The sequence below is a fragment of the Athene noctua genome, chromosome 4 (assembly GCF_965140245.1).
Source record: "Athene noctua chromosome 4, bAthNoc1.hap1.1, whole genome shotgun sequence".
Taxonomy (NCBI): domain Eukaryota; kingdom Metazoa; phylum Chordata; class Aves; order Strigiformes; family Strigidae; genus Athene; species Athene noctua.
In genome coordinates, this window is record NC_134040.1 from 2,636,864 (window position 1) to 2,662,090 (window position 25,227).

At 40.3% G+C, this 25,227-nt stretch overlaps 1 protein-coding gene across 4 annotated transcripts in view; it reads right to left on the reverse strand.

The window, feature by feature from the left end:
* ATRN (attractin) overlaps positions 1 to 25,227 on the reverse strand; it is a 154,392-nt gene that overhangs the window by 37,921 nt on the left and 91,244 nt on the right. For 3 of the 4 annotated variants that reach the window (XM_074904257.1, XM_074904259.1, XM_074904258.1), the window contains one exon: positions 5,171 to 5,232. In XM_074904257.1, coding sequence (XP_074760358.1) covers positions 5,171 to 5,232 — 62 coding nt within the window. Of the gene's footprint in view, positions 1 to 5,170; positions 5,233 to 21,754; positions 22,390 to 25,227 lie in introns of those variants that run through there. The other variant, XM_074904260.1, reaches the window with a different exon arrangement.

Genomic DNA, 25,227 nt, shown 5'->3' on the forward strand with positions numbered 1-25,227 from the left:
GTCTGGTAACTGAACTGCTCTTTGGTGTCCGTCAGCTGGAGACGGCACACACAGAAACCTAAATTAAAGCTATAAACTAAATCCCACTCAATAAAGGTTTAAAAACCCTAACTGCTTCTATCACACCCCAAACCACTGCGTTGTCACAGGAGATTTTAGAGGCCAAAAGCATAAAAGGGACCAGACAATGATGAGACTAATTAGGGGAGAAGAGACCAAATGGCCTCACTGCTCTGGTCTGCATGTGACCATTGTGAAAGACTAACGAGTGATGATGACAACATGAGAAGAAGGAAGTAATGGATGCTGAACTGCTAAACTTCTTCATTTTGTTAGAAATAAGGTGAAAGTATTCCCAAATGCTTCCTTTTCCTTGGAAACAACAAAAAAAAAAAAGGGAGAGGGGGGGGATTCAGACTATAGGCACATACTTAGTAATGCCATTTGTGCTGCAGTAAGAAATTATTTAATAAGGAAAAGAAAGTAAATAAAATATCTGCAGCACAACTCCAGATTTAAATTATTGTAACAGGCCATTCCCATTTATTGAAAACACTGGGCAAATGCTTACAGCCAGGAAAAACAGTATACAGCACATTAAACCATCTGTCTGGCTGTTGTACAGACAAATACTGCTCCCTCTGAAGTTTTTCTGGGGAACGAGTCCAATTATTTGCACCAAACTAAAATTACATTATTCGATATTCAAACCTTAGAAGAGGCACGTGAGGTTTCATGTGCCACCATGGAAATAGAAAACTGGCAACTTTTGTTCCGTTCATGAAATACACCCATTTCTCTAACAATCATTGTAAGACTATGACAGGATTAGAGAGTCAGCACTGAACACCCCTAGAAGGACGTTTCAAGGGCAGACATGAAAGATGAGACATACAGCAGTCAAGAAATGGGGTGAACTGTGCACGTGGGGACACAGAGGTGCAGTAGAAGACATCAGAGGTCTATGGTAAATTAGTCTAACATAGCTCAGGATGAGATCATAACCGTAGAATCATAGAATGGTTTGGGTTGGAAGGGACCTTTAAAGGTTTTCTAGTTCCAACCCCCCACCCCTTCCAATGACCATGGACATCTTCACTAGATCAGGTTGCTCAAAGCCCCGTCCAACCTGGCCTCTAATGTTTCCAGGGATGGGGCATCTACCACCTCTCTGGGCAACCTGGTCCAGTGTTTCACCAGTCACATTGTAAAAAATGTCTTCCTTACATCTAGTCTGAATCTACCTCTATTTAGTTTAAAACCATTAGCCCTTTGAGCTGTTGCTACAGGCCCTACTAAAAACTCTGTCCACAGCTTTTTCAGAAGCCCCCTTTACGCATTTAGAGGCCACAATAAGGTCTCCACAGAGCCTTATCCTGGCTGAAGGTGATTTTATTTAACAAAAACCTCAGAGAAAAATCAATTATATGCATTCACACTCTCACACCCAGATGCATCGGCCAGCTAGTCTGGCCAACACCACTTGCATCCCACAGAGAGGACAAGGGATACTGGCTGTCAGGGCCTTGCCACATCTCCTGGCTGCTTTCCTGGAGACAGCCAGCCTGATTTATAGGGTTTATAGGTCTTTTATAACCCACAGGGGTCAACAGTTTCTTTGGCAGGACCCTTCGGCTTCAGTCTTGTTCACTTCACACTTCCAACCTTATAGGCAAGTCTGTTGGTCGATAACCTCCCATCTCCTCATTTTGAGTTTCTTAGGGCTCCTACACTGGGAAAAGGAATGGCAGCGGTGACATGATGTGACCTTGTTGCCACACTTCCTAGTTTTGGAGCAAGAAGTCTCCTCCTGACTGGCTGCAGGGTTACCAGCATGATCCTCAACCGCCTTACAGCCAGCTGTGCCCCCGGTTAGAACACTGCTTTCAACTCCTGTTGTGCTGTTTCTCCTGGTGCTTACACGTCCTTATTTCATTCAAACTGTTCTTAATACTCCTCTTATAAATCTCTACAGAACTGGCCAATAAAGCTGAGAAGCACAGAAGAAATACAGATGCACTTTTTCTTTTTTTTTTTTTTAAAGGAAGAAAAAGGATCATTTGTGAGCAATATGAGTTTGGAAGGCAAAATATTCATAATAATAAATATTTTCATATCTTCTGTATGGAAAAGTACACTGGTGAGAAATATATATTATAGATAGGTGTGGTGGCATACAGAGATTTTTTTTGAAAGAGAACGAAGCAGAGATACTAATAAAAATGTTTACTAGAGACTGTCAAAAGAGCTCAAACTATCTGCTGAAAGACAACAGGCAGGTTTGTAAATTAAAAGAGATATGTTATAAAAAGCAGAGAGGAGAAAACAGGAAAAAAAACCAACCAAACAGTTTGCTTGCAATTCATTTAGCTTTGCAAAGGTTAACAACGGTTAGAATATCATTTCTCCTGCGGGTCCAATTATAATGCAATATTAATGACCCCGTAACTTCACCGTTCTGTCCAACCTTTATCCACTGACATTTTCTTTGCTTAAAATAAAATGTTAATGTGTTGCAAAATAAAACAGCGCTAACATACAGCCACGCACGCTGAACACTGATTCCAGAAGGAGCTCCAGGAATCTAACGGCACCTCGAAATGTAAGGCACAGCCCATCTGACCCACAGTAGCCCAAGCTTCTAAATAAAATGGAAATCAAATCCAGAGCCACGTTTCATCCTGCTCCAATGCCTGATGTTGTTTAAATGCATGGCCAGGTTCCTGGTGTCTCTGTAACGTTGTGTGCTCACAGTCAGTCCAGCCAGTGCTTGTGATACTCCATAAATTCAGCAGTGCTGGAGTTTGGCAATCCAGCTTGCACTCCAGTGCCCGCTGGAGGGACTGACTTGCCCTAAATCATCACAAATGTCAGCAAAGAAGCTGAAAAAAAAAAAAAAAAAAATCTAACACACACACACACATCTGCCTCTCCCTCTGGTTCTCCATGCAGTTTAAGGCACAGCTGCATCTTCCAGTAGCACAGCAGAACAACATGTTTAGGATGGGGTTACAACAAAGGGAACAAGGTGGCTTCTAGAAGCTGGAAACGGGCCACAACATCATCAGCAACAGAAAAATTCCCCAAACTGCCCGCAAAACGGCAAAATGAAGCAAGACCCTTGAACGTGCTAACAGAATGTCATTCTAAACATCCATTTTCCAGAACAAAGTCTCTTTTTGTGCCCATTACACTCAAAGAATTGATACGTATCTCAGTTTTCGAGTTAGAGGCCTATATCTCAAACTGTCTTTAGGCTTCACAGAAAAGCATTTTCACCGCCTCTACTGAGTGTGCAAATTTTCAGCCAACTCTATCTCATTAACATCACAGGGGGCTATCAGATATTACTTATTTATGGTCTAACTCGGATTCAACTGTAATTATGAAATGCACCCTAGAGCATTAAAAATGCAAGCGTTTCAATAGTTTCCCCTACAAACAGCAGAGATGAATCATCACGCTGCTCTAATACACCGGTTATTTAGCAAGTTATAGCGACTGTAAAATAAAATACTGGGAGAGGAACTTAGTAGTTACCGTTAAAAAAAAAAAAATAAAAAAAAAATCAAAGAATTTTTAATGCTTAGTTGGAAAACACCAATAAACTGTCTTCTCCCAAATATACACGTTCTTATTCCTCTGGCATGTGAGGATATTAAATAATATTGCAACATGACTTCTCAAGGAGCTCCGTGTGATAGCAGTGAGGGAGGGAAGGAAAATAAAATCCCTGTTGACTATCTTCAATCTGCCTGTCTTTTGGGCATGTATTTTCAGCTGCATGTGCTATATAACGCACGTATCTTCTGCTTCAAACTGTGATTCTCTTCCAATAATGGAACTGAAGGAATCGCTCATATGAAGCTTCAAACTCTCCTATGCAAGTGGGTCTGGGCCTCTAAAGAACTAATGGGTAGTATTTAAAGCACAGATTGCTCTTAAACCATTAAAAAGGAACTAAGGAACCAACTGCTTCCCTGTTTGTTCTCCTTATAAGTAATTACCCTGCCACAGAGATTTTTAGGGAAGACCTTGGGTGAGATGGATTCAGCAGAACAAATGCTGATCCAGGAGTAAACATTTACTCCGTATCAATGGAAGGAAGGTGGTAGTTGAAGCCTGGTGTTCCCCTGGGATTGTATTAAAGCACACTCTGCTCTGTAAAAGCTACATACTAAAAAAAAAAAACCTCTAATATAAACCACTCGTCTGAAGGACCCATCTGGAGCTCCTTGCTTTAAATAAATTTAGCATGGAATCTAAAGATTATTCCTATTGCTCATTTTAAAATGGGCATAATATTACCCACTTTAAAACAGGTGGTAAGATCTGGAGTACTGTTTATTCCATGTATACCCCTCCTGAAGGAGTTTTCCTTATTGATTAAGTATCGGTTTATATTTGTGGAGTATTAACGCTTCCTAAAATAGAGGCTAAGACATCAGATTTTGAAACCTTAAAGAGTGGCCTGCTATGCTTCAGGAGATATTCAACCTCCTGCTTAGGGATACACTTTTTTTGGAGGATGGAAGAGGAAACAAGTGTTAATACTGCTTCTGTCAGTTCCAGCTTCTAGGGAATCATCAGTTCAATTCACACTAAGAAATGAGCTTTACCAAGCAGTTCATGAAAGGCAGAAGGGTATTTGGCTTCAGTTGTGCTGAAGCCTCTACGTTCGTATTTAACTTGACATATTTTCAGAGTTCAGTTTAAAATCAAAAGGCGTTACCTAAAAGAGTCCGAAATCAGTCCATGCTTAACTCTTTACAAAAATCACTTCCTTGATTTATGATTTGTGTCTGACGATGTGTGAATATCTGCAATTTCTAGAAGTCACACGTTATTTGTATGATATGGTAACTCAGATGACCTCTTCTATACCATTTCAAAAAGACTCCCCCAGCCCCAACCTCCCTTTCCCTGCATGCACAGGCCAGGATGCATTTGGAAAGATAGGCAGACAATTTTCTTAACCTATTTCCTCATTAAATACTGTAAACATAGCAGAGATTTCCATTTTCTAGGCTGTGATGTAAGCAGGATGTTTAAGTAAAAAAAAAAAACCAACAAAACAACACAACAAAAAAACCAAACACTATACTGAAAAACAAAAGGCAAAGATCTTTCCTAAAGAAAAAAACATATAGCTGTCTTAAATGAAAAGTACCTGAAAAATGTCACAAAGAACTGTACCAGGTCCATAAAGTTGCTGTGTTGTGAGAATGCAATCTGCAAAAGAAAAGCAAATGCTTTCTATTACTTACTGAAAAGTAAATTGATATTTAAGATGCACTGCTGCGGGGATCAAAAAATTACAATGAAATAAATATTTAGTTAAGGCAATTAACATTTTTGAACACTGTTTTGAAAAAGCACTGAAATACTCTGAGGGAAAATAAAAAAAACCCACCATAACTTCACAGTATTTTGAAACCATATACCCCAAAAGATTCTAAACAAGTTACATTTCTCTCTCCCAACAATGTTCAAGGAATAGCCTTCAGTGTACATTAACTACCCGGGAGAAAACATTAGTCCAAAAAGTTTGAACACTGAAGTTTCACAGAGCTAAAAATAGAGCATCTTTAATTACTGTAGACACAGCAACCCAAAGTACAACGTTAAAAAGTTTAAAACGCATGCTCCTAATCAGACAATATTCTTACATTAAAATCTCCTTGAATAAGTAACTTACACCGAGAGCAGCAAAAAGGCATGAAACACAGAAGATAATAGATACTGTAAAAACAGTTATGGCATTCATCTTAACTCACTTTCCTGCAATCCCCTCAAACTGCAAAGAAAAGTGAAAAACAACTGAATATTTTGGACAAAAAACAGAGGGAAGAAGCGAACAGGAAATTGGGAGGTGGTTAGAGGCAAAAGGAAAGATTAGGGAGCCTGGTTAAAAATAACAAAGCAGAGGGGAGACAAGCCAAGAGAAAGGCAACTTCTGCAATATTAGGAATCAGAAGTTCTGTCCAGGTACCTCCTATTTCCTCTGACTATCAATCTCAGCACCACAACAGGGTATTAACTCTTTCATGAAGTGACAGAATTAATTTGAAAACTAAACTGAAATCTAAACTTACAAAAGTTATCCATGGATATTAAAGTCTCTTAAGGCATCATTTGCTGGTTCTTTTTTTCTTCCTCCATAAACTGCACGCTGTGGCAAAAACACAAATCTCTCCTCCCAGCAACAGTCACATTCCAAAAACTATGAATATATGTAAATGAGTTCTTGCTCGGATATCTGTTGCTCAAGAACACCTTCTATTATAATATTTGCTTTAAATATCCATTGTAACTTGGTATACAAGCTGACCAAAATAATTTTCTTATGAATATGTTGAAATGTTCTTAAGTTGAAAACTCCTTTACAGTGCATAACTTCTGTCTCGCTGGAAAGCTAACTTGAAACCTGCAGACCAGATGCTTCTGACCTCAATATTACTGCCTACAAAAGGCAAGAAAACACATAGTTTCTTGCTGATTTTTTTTCCTTATAAAGTGCTTCCCAATAGTTTTCTGTTTAGAAAAAGGGAGCGAGTATGATTTCATTTTTTATTTTAAAATTCAGTGCATGGTAACTGAGGTGGTTTTATAGTCGCATAATTATGCTGGCATTTCTTTAAGGCAAAGAAATTTCTTACTCAAATATCACATCCCAAAATACAAACATGTAATATATCCAGTATATAGAAATACACTCCAGGAATAGCTATGATGCTGACTATAAAGATGCATTTCAAAACAAAGACCCTATTATGTATCAACAGCCTATCTTCAAAAATCCTTTTGTAGAAAAAAAAAATAATTAAAAGCACAAAGAAAACGTCAACAGGCCAGTCCTCTGCAGATGATCATTAGGACCAGTTTCTATGATGGAAACTAAAGCTTGCTCCAATTAGAAAAAGAAACAAGTATATGCTAATATAAAAAGAAGACAGATTCTATGAAAAATTAATGAGACTGCAAACTCATCTTTAAACTGTTACCAGAGAACGGCTTCTCATTTTTTGATAATGCAAGCGTAGGAAACAAATAAAACGGAGAAGGATTAATTGGGTTTGTTTCACAGAGCAGCACTATAAATGTTTTACCAGTGGTGACTCTTCTGCCTACCTGTTGGAGCTCTTCTCTTGCAAAGACCAACTGAGGATCTGTACCTCATACACAGATTATAATAAAAAATAAATAAAAAAAGCAGCCTAGGTTGGTCTCTGCAATTTACTTCTCACAAGCTGAAAACACTTTATGCTATTAAAGCTGACCAATCTGTGTCACAGGCAATTTGGTATCATAATTGTTAATGGTTTGCTTACTTAAAGCTTAATTTCCCCTAATGTAATCTGTTCCTAGAACTTAATTAATTCAGTTACAAAGAAAGTTTGGTTAGAAATAGCTGTTAAAAGTAGACTGCTCATTCTGGATATAGGAAAAATATGGCACAAATTTCTTAGCAGTATGGATTTTTAATTAAGTTTAAACGACAGTAGAAGATTCATTTATCCATTCTCAAAAAACTAATTTTGTACCAAAGGAATAAGCAGGGTAAGTGCAGGAAACCACCGTGTACCTGGGGCTGGGGACAGGGTCATCCTCCAGGTGCTGAGCAGAACTTCAGCTCAGCTGCAAAATGAAATTGCCACTTTGGTTAACATATGTGTTCTTCAAAGATGTTTTATACTATGTTCTTCGGCATAATGCAGTATTCTTAAGTAGTGAAGATCAAAACAGATCAGAAAATTAATTACGTTAATGCCGGAAAATATTATAAAGCTTGTGTCTATCTGATCTGAAAAGGCACCTGAAGAAGCATATCAGCCTATCAAGCTTTTTCTAATGCCACATCATTTGAAGTATCAAACAACTTGGGCTGCTTTCCAGATGAACAAAAGGAGCTGGCTATGTGAACTGATTAAAATGTATAATTAAGAGCTTTACTTTCTTCATCATTTGATTAGCATAAAATATTAAGCCACGAATAAAATTTGGCTACCTCTAACTAGCCAGCATCTCAAAAGTGGGCTAGTTTTGAAATCAGTACACATGTATTCCAAAGGAGTTAACGGCAAGTACTTGGCCACAAAATATCCTGAGTAAAGGAAAAGCAATTTGAACCCAATTGACACCCAATTGACATTTCAGTAACAGTTGGTATTTCAAACTCAAAATACTTCTGGACTTAACAGCTGGTGACTGATATAAATTTTGACAAACAAATTGGGACGATTACATACCGGGAATTGGTTTGCATTAGTACCCGAGTTTGTGCTTCAAGAGAAAAGAAACTTGAGAATCATTTCAAGAGAATAATTCTGTACAAAAATGGGTCCAGCTGACTCTTAGTTCAACTTATTTTGAAACATGTTCATCTTAAGCCTGTAAATGCAACCGTATCTGAAGTTATTTAAGCCTCCATTCTTTTGACTTACTCGTGCTTTGAATTCATTAAAAAGTACTTGACTTTCACACAGCACTAAGAAAAATTATTATCATCAACCCAATGAGAAATTATGTAGAAATATTTTTTTCATTAAATAGCGCAAGGAATAAATTCAAGTAACTCCTCTCACCTATCCTAAACAGATTTACAGAAAAATCATCACAACGTAACTCCTTCCACTTGTGCTGGAAGTTACTGTTATTGTAAAGAAATTGAAGCCAAACTATTACCCACAATGGGGACGAGGCAAATCTCTCTCCAAACCCAAATAACTTCTAATATTATACAGTACCAACACCAATATTGTACATAATATTAGTACTCCTAATCTAAACTTTCTAACTGAAGAACTGCTAATGTAATGAAGAACATTTTAGGTATGGCAACTTTTGTAACATAATTTGGTATATTTTTGGTCTCTAAATGATTAAGAAAGCATGAACACACAGAGGAAACACCATTTCTACAACTTTTTTTTCCCCACTCACAATTCAGGATTATTTAACATGGCATATATTTGCCTTTTTCCACTACTGCACGAAGTGACTAAATTCACATCCGTGCTGCTTTTCTTTCCAACCCTACTTCATATTAGGGACAAGAAAAAGGGAAATTGGAAACGATATTTTGAACAGGACACACTCCTAGAATACAATTGTGAAGGAGAGAAAAATAAAAGTCTAATTAACTTATGAAATCAGAGATGTACAACAGAGAAGGCACAACGTGAAGCAGGCTGCTGGAGCGTGGCGCTTGCTGTGAATTCAGAAGGTATCAGAGGTCCCTACTGCTAGATCCATTAACCTCACCTGGCAGGTGGGAGAACGCTACAGCACTCGTGTTTTGAAAGTCTACGGGACCACACAGCACCGAAAACCCACAGAAATTCAGAGATTTCAGGCTGCTTTGCTTTTTATTTAAATAAAGCTCCAGCACCAAAGTTAACGAAGAAAAAAGCAGCACGTAAGACTGAAAGGCGATGAGCTCCAAGGGCTTGCAAAGAGGTAAAGCCAACAGCCAAACAAGCTATAGATGACATTTATGTACATCTTCCTCTATTTTCTCCTCAGCACCTCCCCTGTCTCTTCTTTTTTCACGGTTAGAGGCAAGGATTCAAGCTGACCTTGGAGAACACAGACAACAGTAACAGGATGCCGTGGCCTGAATGCTGAGTGCCTGCACTTCTGTCAAAGGACCAGCTGAAAAACGAATGGGTTTTAAGTATTCCTGAGCAATGCCAAAGTCATCAAAACATTCATTTTGCCCTCTATGATAGCGATGTGGGGAAAGGCTGCTCTTCTGCTCAAAAGAAACATCGTTCCCTGTTTCAGTTCTCCTTTAAACACAAATATAATGTGCTTCGGTGAAACACATGGCAGAAAACATGTATTGTTCTTGGTGCTCTTCACTCAACAGGAGCAACGAGCCAAGTCCAACAGCCTCAGCGCTGAGGTTTCAGGAAAAACCAAACCAATTCAGCTCCACCACCTAAAAGGTGGTCTCGGCTCTGCCACATGCTGCTGCTGCTGTTTTACGAGTTCTGTAAACATCTTTAATGAGCCAAGGCAAGTCATTAAGCCAGAAGAGAGCTAACTGTAGGAACACAGGGGTTTTTTGCTGGTATTTGTGAGCTGACCCTGCTGACTGAGGGATGAGGCAAACTCAGCAGCAGCCCAAGGGAGGAGCAGGGCGAGGTGACCCTTTTTGGGCAGGTGGCTCTCAAACTGTCTCAGCGATGTCAGCTCCCAGGGTAGCTTTTCAGAGGGAAGCATCCATTCACCTCTATAGACGAGATTTATGGAATACAAACGCAGATTAAGACATCTAAATACAGAGGGATGTGCCTATCATTGCTTTACACTCAACAGAAACCTCATGTGTGATTCCGTTGGCCGGTGTGTAGGTGTCTAGTACAGGATTACCTGAACAGTTCCATACCCAAGTCTCCATCTAGAATGGGACGTTAAACACCCAAGGCACATGAAGACATCTATTTGTAGACCCCTACATTTAGATGGTTTCAATTTCCACAGTGCATCCTTGCCCTTGGTTTCACAGATGCACTAGAAACTCTGTTCACTGCCTAAACAGGGGTAACCCATTGCCATTTGGCTGCCCCAGAACATCTCACCTGGCCTCCAGCTGCTGCTCCTGAAGGACATGGGCCTCTGACAAGTCCTAGGTCCTATCTGCCATCCTCATGGCACTACGGGGATGTGTTTAGGCACTGAGTATCACACCACGCCGCTGGACTGAATGCAGCTACATTTGTGGGAAGGCACACAGATGCTGGAGCAGATGTTGAGCAAAAAAAAAAAAAAAGAAAGAGGCTACTGACTTCAGTGTCTAGAGCACACAGAGAACTGGAAACTGGGTCAGCACGCCCCAGTGTTAGAAGCTTAGATGATACAATGAAAAAGATGGAAGAACTTCACTGAATGGAAGAACTACCTAAATCCGGGATTCGAGCTTACAAGAACCACTTTGCCTCCCTCTTGCAAAACTCTCTGATGTGGTTGGTAAGATTAAAAGTAGACCTCAATTTTTTTAAGTCTGATCCAGAGTGGCAAAGCATAGGAAAAGCTCATGCTGTAAGCCTGATAAGCAGGTTAAACAGCCTGCATCCCTCCTCTCCCCCCTCCAAAATACAAATCCGCAAACTTGACTAAGACAAATCAGATAAATTCAGGCTGTAGGAGCCTTGAAAGGCAACTAAATCCAGTCAGAGACCTGACCAACATGTGCCAACATCAGGATACAGGTACAGGGGGAATGCCTTATTATTATAATTATTTCTACCTTTCAGATCAGGCCAGTGAGTAAACCACAAAGTACAGAAGAGCAGGCTAACTCAGGACTACCCAACCTCTGCGTTATCACACCTGGAAAGCTCACACAAGCTCATTAATACCTGCTCTTTCTTTACTTCTTTGCATTATGGCAGAACTTGGGGGCAACAAACGTGGGCTAACACCTCAGAAAATGTTAGAGAACAAAAACGTTGTATTTATAACCTAGGTATAAAAGGTAATAGGCAAATGTAGTAGGATGATCGATTGCTGAAAGAAATCACGATCTTAACCTAACAAATCCTGTTCTAATGGTTGATGCTCTAGAAGGAAAACATACACCAGCTTTGTTTTGGGATCCTTTGGGTCACAGCATCCTAAAAGAGAGTTTCCTTTTCGATGCAAGGGGATCAGTTGCCCTCAGTCCATCTTCACCTGGAAAAAGGTTGATAAGCATTACGCCCTGTCTCAGTCAAGACCCAAACTATTTGCATTCAGATGTACCAAGTACAGTTTGGCAACTTAATAAATGTATAATGGAATACAAATTTCAGTGAATAAAGACATCTGACAGTGAAATATGGATGCTGAATCTCCAGAAGGGAAGAGAAGCATTACAAGTCCTTGCCTCTGTGCAGGGTTAATGTTCAGTTAAGTGCAGAACAAGACACCTACTCTGAAAAAACAAACTATGTTTGCATCCCCGAGGGAATGAAGCAAAGTTTGTTACAGACCATGATTTCACCACCATTTCAACCTTCCACAAGTGCTGCCGGTGCCCAAATGTGCATCTATACTCTCCCTTTAACCATTTGTTCTCATATTTCCCATTACCCAGCAAGAGTGTACAGTGTATTTACAGCTGTAAATGAGACCACACAACCCACTGCTGGTGGAAACTAATTTCTGCTGATCCAGCTTTCAGGTGGATCCACACCCCGGGTCACAGTCACTGCACAATGTGATGCCGCACCATGGAGGCAGGAGGACATTGCCTTTCACAGGCGCCACGGATCTATTAAGTGAACATCAAAACTACAACAAAATTTTGAAGTTAGAAAGGAAATTTAAGCTGACTTGACCCTTGTAAGTCTTCAAAAGCTGCGAAACCAACCTGTTCTACGGGGAAAGATTCTCTAGACTGAAAAGTAAAACCGTAAATTTGAGAGAAGGAAGGGTCTTACGCCAAATAATGGTGACCTGAAAAACCCTGAGACACCACCACAAGCTGAAGTGGAGCATCATTCAGAGGTGGGAGATCCCAGAGAGTCTGTAATACACCCGATGACTTAGGTGTGGACATCAGAAGGAGGAGTTGTGATGCTCAACTGAAATACGACAAATTTGAATAAGGGATAACCATCCATAGCTGCAGCACCAGCTGATCTGAGAGCTAAAGGTCCAGGAGAGGTGGATCACAGAAAGCAGAGGAGTCCCAGGCGTAAGTCCAGACTGATCTGCTCCTGCTTGTATTAAAAGACTTACTCGTTGCTCATCAGAAGCTCAAAACCCCACCTGCACACTCAGACTGTACAAAAACCCAAAAGATTTGCTCAAAACCCCAAAGCCAGACTCAACAGACTGCTGCTTTCTGTTTTGTAGAAGAAAAACTTCTGGCTAACTTGGTGCAGCTGAAGAGGTTCACAGGCTCAGATTTACATTCTACAACAAGTAAAAATAAAATATCCACTAAAATTTGATTTTCACACCTACTACTACAAGCCACGTTCCTCCTGTGTGAAGGTCCAATGAAAGAGATAAATGACTTACTCCTCACTTGCTGCAATATTAACTAAGCCATTGAGCTTTATGGCACAAAGACTTGATACTGTGCAAATATAAAAACTAGTTCACTTCTGAACTTATACCGAGATGGAAATCGATTTATATTCCAATACTGTGCTGCCTTACTGCAGCAGTCACAAATTGTCACTTTTCAGCTAATTGGCTGCAGTCAGCAGTTGGCTCAGAAATGCCAATTATATATGCTTTGTCTCCCCGTGTGAACTCTTAGATTGCTGCACAGAGCAAACACGGGCAAAGCTGCCTCTAAATTAAAAACAGCACTTAAGATTTAGTCCTCCTTTCTTCTGCATCAGAAAAATTACCACACAAATCTGACAAACGGGGAAGCATTCGTTCAATAAACAGTTAGGTGTTGAATAGTGATGCTCATTTAAATTTAAAGTGCACTAGCAACTGTTCTGCAAAGTCCCACAACTGGAACCGTAATCTCAGATCAAACCCTGCACACCTACGTGTTACAGTAACGCACGACTAAATGCCACAAGAAACCTAAGGCAGGGCCAGAAAACACTCAGCTTTTCTGAATGTTAGGCAGACACTTTAAAACTAATTATTATCTGTTCCCATAGACCTCTGCTGCATCCACTCTCTAGCCTGTGCGCAGACCGAAGGCGGCAATGGTCATGCAAGAGAAGAGTGGTAACTGGAGACTAGTGTAGCAATTTTGTGGGAGAGAAGAATAAATACAGAAATAATAACCCAAAAAATTAATAAAAACCTCAAAAAATTGATAAAGAAAAATTAACGCAACCCTAACCCGACTAACGCAACCCAAGAGGGCCTAGCTCTTGCTTTCAGAGCTATGGCAACAAAAGGGAGTAGCTGAAATAACAGCAAAGGTGGGGCTGTGGTGGTGGTGAATCTCACAGGCTGTGCAGGCACCGGCGGTGGTGTAAGGTTGTAGGGAAATACAGGCCAGAATTCACCACCTTGTAAAGTCTCTTTTGACACTGGAGTTTGGGGTCAGTTGGTGGATGCTCCTTCCTGAGAGCTCCTGCTCGGTGACTGCTGTGAACAACAACGACACGTTTGTGGCTGGAATTAAAGGGTTGTGAAAGATAATTTCTGAGAATCCTTGATGCAAATGGGTTAAAGAGGTCCTGTCCCAACTCTTCTCTCACCCAGGTGTTCAGTAGCCTCCACGGAGGTTTAGAGAAGGAATTCACACCTATAAATCTGCCTCAGAAATGCAAAGTGCAACTTCTCAGGCTGATCTCCGAGACAGTGGCTTTCCACCCAAGTCCTGTGTTTTCTACTGTAACAACAAGACTGTCCTTGCAGGTGACTCCGTACGCACAGGAGCTGAGGTGAACCTGAAAATTCAGGTAGCAACTCCTAAAATACTCTCAGCAAAAATTCCCGTTGGCTTTGAAAAGTTTAAGAGCACATTCGGTGAAGAGGCAGCGTTCAGGAGGATGAGGAGTAGATCCAACAAGCTGAGATGGCCAAGTCAGAATTACAAACTCAGTGAGGTGGGTTGCCCTGGGGAAGAGGGCCTCTAAGGTGCACTTCAACGCCCCTGAACTTTGGGTGTGATCTCTCCCCAAAGCAGAGAGCACAGTACACAAATAATTCTGCCTCATTTGGGTTCTTGCAGACAACTGTTCACTTATTTCGACCTGTTGAATTCTGTTAACTTTTTACATAACAACTCACTCTTAAGACTATAGTTAAAAACAGTGGATTTCATGATAACAGCGATTAAATTCAAGCAAATTACTATCATCAGCTGGAGACAAAGACTAACAACATTAATCACTTCTAGCAGTAAACAGCACCACAGACTTCAGTTATAGAAAAGAAACTGCTTTAACTATTTTAAGGGTTTAGAAACAGAATCAAACCGTCAGGACTCTCACAACCTTCCATACAGCTCGCAGACAAAAATCTTTACTTACCGTTAGCCTCTCAAAATCTATGAATTGGTAAAACGTCCAGCTAAATACCTTTAAATGCAAATTTTATGCTTAGAATTCAAAAGGAAAAGGGGGTGGGGGGGTCTAAGTACAGAAGAGATGTTGACACATCGTTCCTGCCCCCGGACAATTCCCTTCTAAAATGTTTCTTTTTGTCCAAAAAGGGGTTTCTTGTTGCTTACAATCCCTTCTCCATGTGCAACTTTGAAGACTGACCTACAGGTTTGGTGGAAGTTACCTGAAAAAGGATTCTTGGAGCAATCCCAGATGCTGCTCGATTTAATTCTACAACCTTTATGCAACAGCCCCTTCTCAAGCACCGCGCAAAAACTTCATGCCATTTCTACTTTAAACATTTAACTAGAGGAAAAAAACCTCTTTGCTAAAAGGTCTTGCTTATTAGATGAAATGCAGGTGAGGAATTCACTCCTTTAAGAGGAATTCAGATGAGAAAAACGACGCAATAAAAATCCCTCTTCTGTTTTTTTAAAGAAAAAGCACATTTTCCACTGCTCGGTTTAAAAGCAACAAGTTGAAAAATAGAAGACTTCTTGAAAAACCTATATAAAATATCAACCCTTCTACTGGACCTCAGCTGTGTTTATGCTGAAAAGCTGGTTTGAGTTATCTTGAACTTGGCAGCAGGGACCCCGCACTCACGTGTTAGCCTGAGTGGCTGGCGGGGAGCTTGCCGGGGACGGGTAGCCAGGGCCAGCACCAAAGCTCGACTTGCTCGAAGCACGAAGCTGTTCGCTCATGCCACAGAAAGAAAAAGAAAGTGGTTATAACGCACAGCTGAGAATAACATTTTGGTTACAGAGGAAGCTTTCTTGCCACCGTATGAGGCTTTGAAGAGAAAAACACCGATGCATTCCAAATTTCAATTGGATTTGGATTTCTACGCGACTGCAACAATTCTTCTGGAGACAAGGGCAGTTCTGAGCTACTTTGAAAAAAAATAGTTAAAAATAAAAATGCTGAAGCTACACACAAAAAGCGAGCCGCTAGCATTCAAACACTCCACTCTTCCCAGTTACAAGTCCTCAAGTACCTCCCTCCCGTTTCAGACGCTGGCGGGTGGATCCGTTTGCGAAGGATCCCGTTCCTTGGCTTTGCGCCAAGCAGAGCTCTGACACCATCTGTGTGCAGGGTAAGTTACTTTCGTCAGCATACCAACTATTTCTGGAGAGTTTCAACGGGGCAAAAATTAAAACTTCAGCGCACAGCAGCTCAAACACTCTCTCAGACCCTGAAAGTCCAGCAAAAAGAGGAGTTTTACAGTCGACAACAACTTGTGTGCCAAAAGCTTAAAAGAAATGGAAGTTGTTTTCCTAAAGAGCTTGCAGTGTAAGTACGCAAGAGGGAATCAAGAACAGAAAGAAGAGTAAAGCAGCTAAATCCTTATTAGCAATTATTTTCTTTTAGGTTGCAAAATAGTTGACAGATGCAAATGGGCAAAACCTTATGTCTGGCATTATTTCTGACCAGACAAAACACTGGAAATAAATGGAAGACAGAGCTCGGTGTTGCAGTGGTATTAGCAGAGAAAAAGATATGTGTCTCTCTCCGAGGAAGTCATGATTTCTAAGGATCATATAGGATGAAAGATTTAAAACATTTATCAATCTGTATCACAAAAGGTTTGCAATATGCCAGCTGCAGAAGTGTCTACAGAAATTCTAAGGATTTTACATCCTTAATAAAATAAAGTAGTAAAATAAATATATATATTTATATATTTTATATATATAAACTATATATCCAGTTCAAAATAAAGTATATATTTATATAAATAACCAAATAAAAATATCTTTTAGTGACAACATTTCTCACATTATTACACAGTACCGAAGCCACACGCTGTTTCAAACCTCCCATCACAAATCTACGTGAAGTGGCAGTAATAAAAAAACTCCCACAAGCTTATTTTCACCAAACTACCTATTTGCAGGGAGAAAAAAATGGAAGAACCAAAGATATGCAGAGCAATTGAAAGTTCAACCCATTCTAGAATTTTATTATTTTTTTTTTAAACGACACACTAGCATAGTTCTGAAATAAAATGCTGGGAGCTTTAATACACAGGGTTCTCTCTGCTGCATACCCATAACTGTAGGACTGGCAGCTTGGTCCATGTTTCCAACATAAAATCAAGGAAAAACCAGCAGGTAGTTTGGAAAGAAGCTTTATGCTGTGGAGCACAGGGTGTGAGAGCTCGTGTAAGGGCTGATCAAAGGGCTGCCGTGTTACGCGGTATCACTATCAGTTTTGAAAGAGCTCTGAAGTCAGAAATCATAGGCTGGGCTGTTTTACTCATCAAGGTTTTATTTGTTGAAAGCTCTGGCTATGAATTTGTGTTAAAGACTTCTTAACATGAAAAAAAGAACACTGCTGGGTAGGGAGAAATGAACAACCTATATATATATGCTCTTATATTAGCATTAAAAGAAGACAGGCAGTTACTACCTATCACTAAAGGCATTCCAGAACATGTATTTCACCATTTTGTCATGGAAGAACTTCCCCGTAAAAAGCTGAACTGACAAATCAATATCTCGTGATTTATTTCAATCCTCATAGTCAAAATATTCAGGTAATTTAAAGATGCTTTGGGTCCAGGTGTACGAACCAGGATGGTGCTCGTCTTGCAGGCAAAGCAGACTGTTTTAATAAATAACTATACATGACACTCATAATGAAGGATGAAAGAAAAAAAAAGAACAAATAAACCAATTAAAAAAAACCCCAACCAAACAAAAAATTGACCCAGAAATTTATTATTACACAGGGCTGTGACAGTACTACACCACCCTGACCCCAACGCTCCACGCTGCTGGGCAACGCCGCTGTGAGCAGCATTTTGCCAATATGGCAGGAAAAAAATTAATACTACAAAGTCAGGAAACTAAGTGAGAGAAAAAGAAGTTTTAGCGACATTCCCGGACCGGTTTGTTTTGAACAAAAGCAGACCCACAGAGCCATCTGAGAGCTGTTATTGGAGCGCTGGTGGCTCTGTCTTCATGTCGGTTAGCTAAACAAGCCAGAAGGGTTTTGGTTTTGTCACTCTCTGTTAGTATGGGATATATTTTTCCCCCGTGGTTTAGCCAGGCTGTATCTACTGTTGCATTTGAGTATGTTGGCTTCTTATATTTTATTGGCAGTGCACTTTTCTCCTCTTCATTAAGTCTGCTTACTATTCTTTGACTCTTTAAATAAGCTTTCGTGTAAGTAAATATATCTAGCTCTTTTGGTAGCTGTAAAAGCTTCCCAGCAATGGCCCACATCACTCGTTTTCTGAAATATATTTGAACTTGAGGTTTACATTTACATTCAGCAGTGGCATAATGTATTTTCAAGAGCTATTCAGCACAGAGGTACGACAACTGCAAGCAACCAGCACATCATCACCTCGGGCCTCACCCAGGAGAAATTAAGTGCCTAATGCAGACTTTGCTTCCACACAGAAGTAATTCTGCATTTTTTTGATATTATGCTTTCCAGCCCCGCATCTTAAAAGACAAAAAAAGATCAGCTTCCTTCAAAGTAAGACAATCCATACATACCTTACTCTCATATCCAGGAAAACCCTCATCCTAAGAAATCCTCCTGGTGTTATTAAATCTGAATCTCAGTCTATGTCTCTCTGTTCTCCTATAACTTTGCTTTTTTATGCAGCTAAAGTTTTGCAACAGCCACACGAGCAGACTTCCAATGCTCTGTGAAGATACTACAATAACCCTCGCAAACAAAGATACGTGAGTTACTGCAGTTCATCCGAAGTATAGCTCAAGTTGTAGCTACAAAACCCCAAGATTTCAGTGGTCGGGTAAAAGGATAAAAATCCCAAGCAACAATACAGTACTTGGGGAAAGTATAGCATGAGCAATTCTCAATGTTGTTGAAGCCACCAGCTGCAGTAAAAAGCACTGAAGTTGCAACACACCCTAGCAAGGGTTAACTGCCTTTGAGAGAAACCCTAGTTTTTAGGGATTTAAGAGGCTTCTAACAAAAATACTAGTTAATATGAAAGGGAACAACTTCTAAAAGGAGAAAAATGTCATCGGTTGATGCCAAAAATAAGAGAGCAGGAGCAGATAAAAAGGAAGCAGCTGTTTCATGTTTTAAAGTATCATTTAACTGTTCTGTTTTAAATCTTTCCATCCCCAGCAGAAGATGTCAGTTTGCCTGTTCTGAAAAATCAGCATGTAATTGCATGTCTCCAAAAGTAATTACATTCAACAGCAAATTTCATCAGATTAACAAATTGATTTGCGTTTCATTGTTCGGTTTAAAGCAAACCTCTTACCACAGCGAGAGAGATGCAGCGAAATGGGCTCAAAAGCACCTGCAGTTATATCTAAATAAAGCCAAGGGACATCATTAGCAAACAACTTTGGCATTCCAGTGCTTTCAGAAGCAAAAGCAAAAGAACATTTTTGGAACAGAAGGGTCCCAGAGAGCGAAGGATGATTATATCTCTGCACCGACACCTACTCCTCATTAAAGGTGCATGAGGCACACTCAGGACCTGGCAGGAAAGCTATGGAGATCACCATCCTCAGTAGGGTTTCAAGCCTACATAATTATTTTATCAAAGCAATCACTACCTATCTATATGTATCTTATTCTCTTTGGCCAACAACAAAGACATTTTTTTCCTTCCCTTTACCTTTTCCTTTACTGAGAGCTTTCATTTGATTAGCCCGTGGCTTTTGATTACTGAACGACATTAATTTAGAGAAAAGCTGGAAACCTCCATGGGTCATGTCCAGTCTTCAGGGATATTTATGCCCTGTATCAAATGCCTAACGTTTCCTCCAGAGACGGATCAGGGTATTAGAGTCAGTTACAGACTCCGCTTTTTAACCGCGGTACGGTTTCTTCGCTCTATCTTATTATGTGCATTATCAAAGCCTTTTAGTTAGGCTGTAAACCTCAAAGAGGTAACCCTAGAGAGCACCACTGCTGGCAATATTTAAGGTGTCACCTTAAAGAGGTTGAAAGCCTAAAATAAAAGGCAGGTGGACGCGTGGGATCTGACATTCCTCCAGCTCCATTTTTAAGCCGAGAGGTACTGTCTTCCTCACCTGGCAGGAGCTAAGGGTACCCCAAAGCTTTCCTTGGCTGCAGCAAAGTGTCATCCATCACTCAGCTCTGCAAGAAAACAAATGCTTCCCGAACCACATTAAACACTAAAAGGCGAGTAAAATTAAAGCTTAATTTAAACGGGTATTAAGATTCATGCTAATGGAGACCACCTGTTTTGTGGGTAACATTGCCAATAAAAATAGCAGGATGGGGAAAGAGTATAAGAAGAAGAAATTTAATCCAAAACTGCTGTAATAAGGGAGATTTCCTTTGAAAAATAAGAGCTTGGGAAGATTTCAGTACTTGCATACTGCTGGACACAAGAACCATGAAAGATTAAAATAATGATGATAAAGATCAGAGTAAGAGCTTTGTCTGAGGATTGTGAAGACTTTTTAGGAATGTAATTCTGAGAACTTTGGAAAATCTTGGCTATTTCCCACTTAAATAGCCACGTACAGCACAAGAGAAAATAAGCCTGCTTTAATCAGCCAGAGCACCATTCCTTAGAAGAATCTCAGTCTAGTTTATAATTCATCTCTACTCTGAAATCCAGCTGACACCAGCAGCATATGGCTCCACGTGACCTTTGCCTACATACTACCACAGGAAATATCTACTGGCTTAAGAAAAAGACGCTTCGAACACTGGCTTTGCAGAGCTGGCAATAAAGAGATGTGAAGAGAATCTGCTCTCTTGCATTCCTACATACATTTTCAGCGCATCATTGTAAACCAGTGGGAACTGTTTCACAGGTCAAAGGAGACCATTAGTGAAAATAATGCAATCCCAGAGCAAACCCTTGGGTTGCAATGAGAGGCAGAGCAGAAGCCTTTTGATGCACGGGAACAAACAGAGCTTAGGCTGTTCCCTCAGACGAACAACTAAGGAAAGAAGAAAAGGTCATAAAAATATATCAAAATTAGCAGTCACAGGTCTAATACACAAAGCACTCAAATCCAAGAAAGTGTCAATTCTGAAAGCTTTATTCAGAGCAGGATCGTACTTCCACATCTATTTGATATCTTATTCGATGGCAGCAGCGCAGCTTTTAACTGGAGCACTAAAATGTGTATTTTTGCCTCAAAACTTGGATGCAGTCATCCTGGCAATCCCCGCGCCAACAGTAAGTTAATAAAAGCAACATAAGGCAGTAACGGGAGGGAGGGCCCCAAAGGAAGGTAGTTCATTAAAGAGTACATCATCCAAGAGGTCTACACGTAACGATTTACATTTGGCTCCTTGGGAGAGCTCACACGGTGGTTTCTGTACACGCTGTGTAAGCCCTGAGTGTGCAGTGTATACCCACAGCTTAGCAACAGTCACCCCGTCCATCACCGGAAGAAAGAGCTGCAGACAAAAGGCTGATTTAATTACAGAACATCGGAGGCTGTCCTCGATTTCCAGGTCTCCCATTTGTAACAGTTTCGGCGCTTGAACTTTTGGCAGCTCCTTGGAAAGGAGCGATCAGTTTGAGGGAGATAAATTATTTCCACCTTTCCGCTCGCCATTCACAATTTCGGCAGATGAACTAGACAGCAATTCAACATTTTGAGCCGCTTCACAAATATTTTCCTATCACAGCGTATTTTTCAATATCGAGTATAATTACAACAACCCATTATGTGACTGAATTAAGCTATCCACAGTCCATTAGCTTTCTGTGTAGGAAGGAACAAAGCTTTAGAAGAGGTTATAGACCCACAGTCCTGAAAGATATCAACTGGGAGAGCCAAAAAAAAAAAAAAAAAAAAAGGCTTCGACGGCCCATTCCAAAGTTTGAGAAACTAAAAAAGTGTAAGCAGCAATTTTAGTTATTTTTCCATAAAAGTCCTTTATGAAATCAGAGTGGAAGGCAGCCATTTAACTGAAATTTTCCCCCGCTTATCAAATACTACCCAGTCCTCAAACAGCGTCAGCTGTCTAATGCTGCTGCAGTCCTCCACCAAGCAGCACGTGCAGCGATGCTACGTAGTCACGGTGGCCCTTTTTTTGAAGCCCAACGTGATGATGAATTGCCAAGCAAACAATATATAGTGAATTTCTAACGAGAGTTTGCAAACGGTATATTTTATATGCAAGAAGCTGCAAAATCCGTTTGCCTCTTTTTTGTTCCTTGAAGCATTTGGCTCATAATTAACGTTTAAGCGCATTCAAATTAAAATACTTCAACCAACGCGAGGGAAAGAGAGGAGGCAATTGCCAGTTAATGATACAATTACAAACAGTGGGTTTTTTTCCTTAATCGGCTCCTAGGCGTCTTACATCTACTCAGAAAGTAGCGATCAATTCAAAAAGCTTCATCGTGAGGTCTCTGAATCTGGGAGAAAGCAATCTAAAATGAAATGTGACAGAATGTTAATGAAAACAATAGTTTGGATATGAAACCAGACAAGAACATGAGTTTATATTTAGTGAGTGGTAAAAAAATATCATCAGGAGTAAGCTGTAAGGGAGCAGAAAGCTTAGAACCATTAAAAAGGGGTCAAAGTTAGCTATATTAGCAACTCTGATTTTCAGCCCCTGTGCGTTCAGGGGAAGGACTCGCTGAAATCTGCTCCAGGTAAATACATGCTAATTTAAGTGTTAAAAACTGCTGACTTTTACACAAGTATCAGAGAGAGTTTCAAATTCTCCCCATTAACTACTTGTCAACTCCAAAACTGAAGTTTCACCTCTGAGGGAGCTGACTTTTGTCTGGATTGGAACCCATGAAAAGAAGTCTTCACAGTTTCTGCACTGAATTTCCTCGCTTCTTACCGTAATATTGTACATTTGGATTCTACAGCTCTTTTCTAATCTGATACCTATTTTGAAAGAATGACAGAGCAAACTTGCAACAAAGATTAAAACAGAAAAAATAGTGGGGGAAAAAGATCACGCTACCTTTACATGACTGCAGAAAAACGTCAACCCTAACAACATCCACTGATGTCCTTTTCTAAAGGGTGCTCTCTCAGTTTGGTGGAAGATCAGGAATATTTAGGGAATATTTGCCAAGCAAAAGAGAGAAAGGTGAACAGCTGTGGTTTGCACAACGCTTATAAAATCCCCGTGGCCATGCCAGACAAGGTTTGTTAGCAGAGAGGAGCTGCAAAGCAGAGAGAATGGAAATATCGAGACATTTCTGACAAGACCTTACCTGGGTTTTCAAGAAAGCCTGGCAAGCTAAAGTTTTGAGTGATCTTCGCAACGTAGCTTTCATACTCAGAAACCACTCACACAGGAGGTATTAGGAAGCAGATTGCTGTATTCTGAAGGTTTTCTGCATTTTGCAGCTTTAGTTCTTTTACAAAACAGTCATTTCAAGTCATTACAGCAGGCAGGGAAAGGCATCCTAAAGCAATATACTTTACAAAAAAAACCCCAACAAGCCAACAAACCCCAACCCTGAACTGAAGTGGTTTTGAAGAGAGGTGGAGCAAGAAGGAAAAAAAAAAACAACAAAGCCAGAATTCAGCATTGGCAGTAACACAGCTATCTCTAACACAAAAGAGCATTTATACTCTCCAAGTCCAGATTTTAACAGGCAAGAAGAGAGGGGAAGAGAGAGAGACAGATTTCAATCAAGGAGTTCAGAATAAAGTTTCTAATATTTCTTAAAAATTAACACGGACTGTACGTTAATTGCTCTGCAGTAAGGTTTGTACATTTCTGAAGTTCTCTGTATATATATGAAAACTTCTGTTTAGATATATTTACTGTATCTAAACTGAAAATAAGCCAGGATGGGAGAGCGTATGTACAATGACTGTTTATTATGATAGTCAAAAAAACCCAAAAAACCAACCCCAAACCAGTTGGACATGCTGCACTGCACAGGCACAGACCAAAACCCGGCGTAAGCTGCAAGGTGATGCACACACGCACACTAGGAGAAAATATTTTCCAGCAGTAGCAGAGTTCCCCTGACTTAAACACTCTAATTTCAAAAGGGAAATTGAAACATGTTCTGTAGCTGCGAGAAGTTTAATAGTCTAACCGCAATGAGCAAAACTGTAGGAGGAAGCCTGAGATAACAAATCCTGCCCATACTGCAACACGTAGTTTTAATTAACAAATTAGCTTGCCCTGAAGGACCAAACCCAACTGCACAGGAACTTTTATGTAGGGAAATAAAGACTGACCACCTAGAAAAAGTAGTAAGAGAGGAAGTATGGGAAATGTCTGAGTAAAAACTATTCCTGAGAAGAAAGGAGTATGGGATGAGTCCCGAAGGAGCAATCAGGAAAGCAGAGAGGACAAGAAGTGAGAAGTCACCCCACGGCTCTGCTTTAAATCTTGTAGTGAACCCTGGTCAAGACCTGACTGCTAGGAAGTCTTTGTCCCAAAAATCCATACCATGATTTATCTTCTATTTTATCTTATTGGAGATAAACTCTTACAGAGAGCCAAGACTTTACAAAAAGGCAAAAAAAAAATAGGGAAAGCAAATAGGAAAGAGATACAGAAAGGACAGGCAGGAACACAGGTTGCAATTAAGGGCAATTGAGGGCAGCTCAATCCACCATGGAAGATTGCACAAGACCTGAAAGGACATAGTAAGTCCTGAAGACAAATCATACTTCTTTTTAAACTGACTTTTCTCTAGTTTTATCTCTACAGAACCGTTACTTTTCATACTACCATCTCCTACTCATCAACTGCTCTGAAAAAAATTATCAGGATGGTGAAGAGGAAAAATGAATTAAGAGAGTAAAACAGTAGCCCTGGGTGGTATGAGAAGCGTGGTGTCAAACTGCACAGTTTTAGCATCCAGTGTGGAAAAGCTTTCACATGGCATCAGGTCTGACAGCACAGTTATGCCAGACGGTGAATGGGCTGAAAGTACAGTGGGATACACACCAAAAGCAGATCTAAATGGTTACAGGTTCTTTATGAAGGAGACATGACATCCCTCACAAGGGTAGACCTAGCAAATATGGGCTAAGATGACGAGATAGTGAGGTGGATTGAAAACTGGTTGAATAGTTAGGCCCAGTGGGTGACCAATGGCACAAAGTCTAGTTGGAGGCCAGTAACTAGTGGTGTGCCCCAGGGGTCAATACTGGGTCTGATCCTATTTAACATCTTCATTAACAATCTGCAGAGTGCACCCCCAGCAAGTTTGCTGATGACACCAAACTTGGAGGCGTGGGTGATACACCAGGGGGTCGTGCTGCCATCCAGAGGG